At 44.6% G+C, this 4253-nt stretch overlaps 1 protein-coding gene across 1 annotated transcript; it reads left to right on the top strand.

Moving 5' to 3' along the window:
* Window positions 1-540: 540 nt before the first annotated feature.
* LOC141472325 (olfactory receptor 10AC1-like) lies at window positions 541-1554 on the top strand. Its single transcript, XM_074159338.1, has one exon. It carries the CDS (start codon window positions 541-543, stop codon window positions 1552-1554), a length of 1014 nt encoding a protein of 337 aa, XP_074015439.1.
* The last annotated feature ends 2699 nt before the right edge of the window (window positions 1555-4253 follow it).

The following is a 4253-nucleotide window of genomic DNA, read 5'->3' as shown; positions in this document are numbered from 1 at the left end:
AGTGGAAGCACCAGAAAGAGCAGTAGCAGAATGTCTGCAGTGTCTAAAAGACCTAGGTGTTGATGGTCATCAAGATGCCAACACATGCATCTGCAGCTTCTTAGGACACTCAGATCAGGAGGGAGAGTCCAACGATGACTTTCAAAAGCAGAACAGGACTGAGAGACTAACCAGTGTCAAGTCCTAAAGGGTACCTAATGCTTTTTCAAAACCTGCACATGGTCACCAACCTAAGAACAACTCAGAAGAAGTGATGTAGACCCAACAGCTGACATTCCTTGTCATCAATGTCACAGCAAAGAATCCTAGGCAGATGATTTGGGCCCAAGAACCTTGCTGGTTGTGAAAATACAGGTCTGAGGGTGTGTCGAATCTGACTGAGTGAAATCAGTTTTGTTTTTAAATGAAATCACCTTCCTCCCCACAGAATGAGCTTTACTACACTGGTTCTACAGTACTGCAAGACTATTTCCTATATGGAATTGATTGCCAGGCATCAGGTCAAATTCAACTGTCTCCCTTCTGTTTCTCTCCCCCTAGATGCCATGTGAAGGCTGCATGGAGAGGGACAATAAGAGCACTGATCCAACAATGGAGTTCCTCCTGCTCGGCTTCTCCGAGCTGCTCTGTCTTCGGGTCCTCCTCTTCCTTATCTTTCTCATTGTCCATTTGGTCACATTGGCAGGGAACGTGATGATCTTCATGGCAGTGGTTATGGAGCCTTCCCGTCCTCCCATGTTCTTCTTCCTCTGTCAGCTCTCTGTCATTGAGCTCTGCTATACCTTAGTCATTGTCCCTAAGGTGCTCCTCAGCCTGGTAGTGGTGGACGGCAGCACCATTTCTTTCATAGGCTGCGCTGCACAGATGCACCTTTTTGTGGCCCTTGGTGGGGCTGAGTGCTTCCTCTTGGTGGCCATGTCCTACGACCGCTACGTTGCCATCTGTCAGCCCCTTCACTACGTAGCTGTGATGAGCGAGGGGCTCTGCCTCAGGCTGGCTGTGGCATGCTGTCTGGGAGGCTTCGCCGTTGCCCTGGGGTTGACGGTGGCTGTTTTCCGCCTGCCTTTCTGCCAGCCGCATCGTATCAACCACTTCTTCTGCGATGTCCCCGCTGTGCTACACCTGGCCTGCACACAGAGTTACATCCCTGAGCTGCCCTTGCTGGCTGCCTGTGTGCTCCTGCTGCTGCTCCCCTTCCTTCTGATCCTGACCTCCTATGTTTGCATCGCTGCTGCTTTGTTACACGTCACCTCCTCCGTGGGAAGGGGCAAAGCCTTTTCCACCTGCCTTTCACACTTGGCCATCACCTTGCTACATTATGGATGTGCCACCTTCATATACATTCGTCCTAAGTCCAGTTACTCGCCGACCCGAGACAAGATGGTGTCTCTGGTCTACACCAACATCACTCCGCTACTGTATCCCCTCATTTATAGCCTCAGGAACAAGGAAATCAGAGGGGTCCTCAGGAAAATGTTGAGGAGGAAGAAAATAGCTCAGCTGAACTGGGATACTATCAGGGCTGTGATGTGTGTGTGTGGTAAATTTTACTAGAACAAGCATGCGTTTGTTGGAAAACAGCCCCATAACCCATGTTAGGACCGGATTCTCCATTGACTTCACTACGGCAAATATCCAGGCAGAATTCAACATGTACCAATACATTTATGATAAAAAGACATCTCTGCTAAAAAAACCCACCCAAAACCCCAACCTACGAAAGGTCTCTAACATAACACTTTTCCTAAAGGGAAATGCTTTAATGACTTGTGAGGAAGAAGAGCTTTGATCAGTTCGTGGTCTCACTTCTGTGATCACGTACATACTCATGCTTACATTCATGGTCATCTGAGCACAATCAAAAGATCAACACAAATCTATTTAAAGCTGCTGTACTGGTTTCATTATTTTTCTACAAAGGTGAAAGTAGAAACTGGAAACTGGGGAGTCAATAAAAAGATTTAGACTGGTAAGTTTGTCAGCACAAAAAAAATCTAAGGAGGGTTATTGGAAGTTTAGAAGAAGAAAGTCCATGCCTAGAAAGAAATGGAAATTAAGCTGTGGTCTTCTCCAAGTTTAGCAGAAGGCTGTGTTCCAGCATCCCATCACAAGTGGAAAGATCATTAGTGTAAACTCCTCTTACTTTGAATTACTCTAGATAACGAAAATGAAAGTGCCATCAATTTGACAAGAGTATGACTTTCCTACGCCCGTTTTGCAAGAAGCAATCTTTCCTTTTACAGGGAGATACTTTAGGTTTGGATTGTTCCTATGGCAACATAAAGGCTAAGGTACTGGTCTTATCATGTGACTTTTATCAGGAAAGACTGGATCATATAAATAAGGATGACTGAGGAGTGTTAGAATCTATCATGGCAAGATTAATAATCCCACCGCTGCAGTCGTTTCTTTAGCAAAACCAGTGAGAGTTACAGCACGAGCTGGACTGCAGCAGACATAAGAGTCTGAAAGGTGCAAAGGAGTGTTATTGTGTGTGTTTCCTACATGTAGGTGGAACAGGATGATTCACACAAATTAGGGAAAATCAGTTTTGGACAGGAACGGGGCGGGGGGGGCAACTGACTTCATTATTTTATTTAATACTTCACTCCCCCATGGCTCTTTAAAGGCCCAAACAGACCCTATGATTCAGAACCCACCTCTTACATATCAAATTGTTGAGGAAAAATTAAAAAGCTTGCTTCTGTTTGTCTGTCTAATCCAAAAGAATTTCGGCACTCCAGATGCCCTCAGCTCTCTCCCTTGGCAGACTGAGAGAGCAATTTCTTTTTTATTTGCTTTCTCTGGGAAAAGAAACACATTAAAAATTATGGTAAGTGGATTTGATTAATGTAAAAAAATGGCAGTGTAACTAAGGAAGTTAACTTGGAGCCATCTGACAAAAGAGAGATGTAGAATTTAAAACTCACATTAAAAGCTGTCTTCAAGTTGACAGTATAGCCAGGCTAAAACAGTAACACAGAATATTGGCTCTCATGTCAATGAATACCTAATTACTGCTGTAGAGCAAAGGTTTAGCTGCATTATTTGAAATGATCAAAGCTGTAGTGAACATTTTAATCACCTGTCTGGTCTTCCAAAAATGAGTAGGGGAGGGTCTCAATAAAAGCACATTATTTACTAATAGAGAAGTACTTTAGAAGTACATTAGAGAAGTACTTTGAATCAAATACTATTAAAGGATTTGAAGACGGTAAATAACTGTAAAGAGCATAGGACAAAACTGAAGCATCAATTCCAAATCCTGTCAAGTCAAATCAAGCTTTGAAGTTAATCCTGCTGTAAACAGTGGGCTGGATTAGAGACCTCCAGAGGTCCTTTCTGAGATTCTACAGCAGAGGTTTCTAGAAGGTATTCATATGCTCAAAAACCTGGCTGTAATACTAATGGACAGAAAGACACCGAGGTTTATAATACTGAGCAAACCCTTGGTAGAGGCCCTCACATGTCTCTGGCAGTTGTGGGCATGGGGTAGCAGAGATACAACTACCATCTGCTGCTAGCTGTGAGAAGACAGCAGGGTTGTGTCCTGAACTACAGCTATTTCTCATGAACAACTCCTGATTGAGAGCACACTTCAGCAAACTTGTCCTCACTGCAAGGATATGGATGATGCCTTTGGGAGGGGTGACTTGACTGAAACAGCAGCCAGGTGAGACTCCCAGCTCTTTAGTTCTGAGATACGTGTGGGAAGCACAACAAGCAATGGAGGCTTTCTGTGAAGACAACAGTTTCCACTCAATATCCTTGTAGCTGAATGGAGTGAGGAGCTATCACAGCGCCCAAGACCCTCATCCTCATCCCTCATCCTGTCCCTATAGGGTATTCCTACACCTATTCACGGCACACTGCCCCTCTCCTATGCCTGGCTGTGTTGAGTGCTTGGGGTTTGACTGTATAGATCTGTAGAGAGCACTCAGGGGTAAGAGTGCCAAGAGGGAAGCTTATGATATAAGAGAGGCAATAATATGTATGAGATGTCAGAACTCTTTTTAAATATTACCTTTCAGTTGCCAAGACCTGCCTGATGTCCCTTTTCCACCCACCCCCACCCTCCTTTACAAGTGGCTCTTTCAGTCCTGTTGACCCAGTGCACTGTATGTTGAGAGCTGGAGAGTGCCCAAGTGAAGTAAGACAGCAACATCCTCATGTAGGGCGTGAGCACAGAAAAAATACGAAATTTTTTAAGTCCTTTTCAGAACTTCACAGGGAACAGGAAGATCCATCCAGGC

The sequence above is a fragment of the Numenius arquata genome, chromosome 1, assembly GCF_964106895.1.
Source record: "Numenius arquata chromosome 1, bNumArq3.hap1.1, whole genome shotgun sequence".
NCBI lineage: Eukaryota > Metazoa > Chordata > Aves > Charadriiformes > Scolopacidae > Numenius > Numenius arquata.
This window is presented reverse-complemented; position numbering and strand designations above follow the sequence as displayed.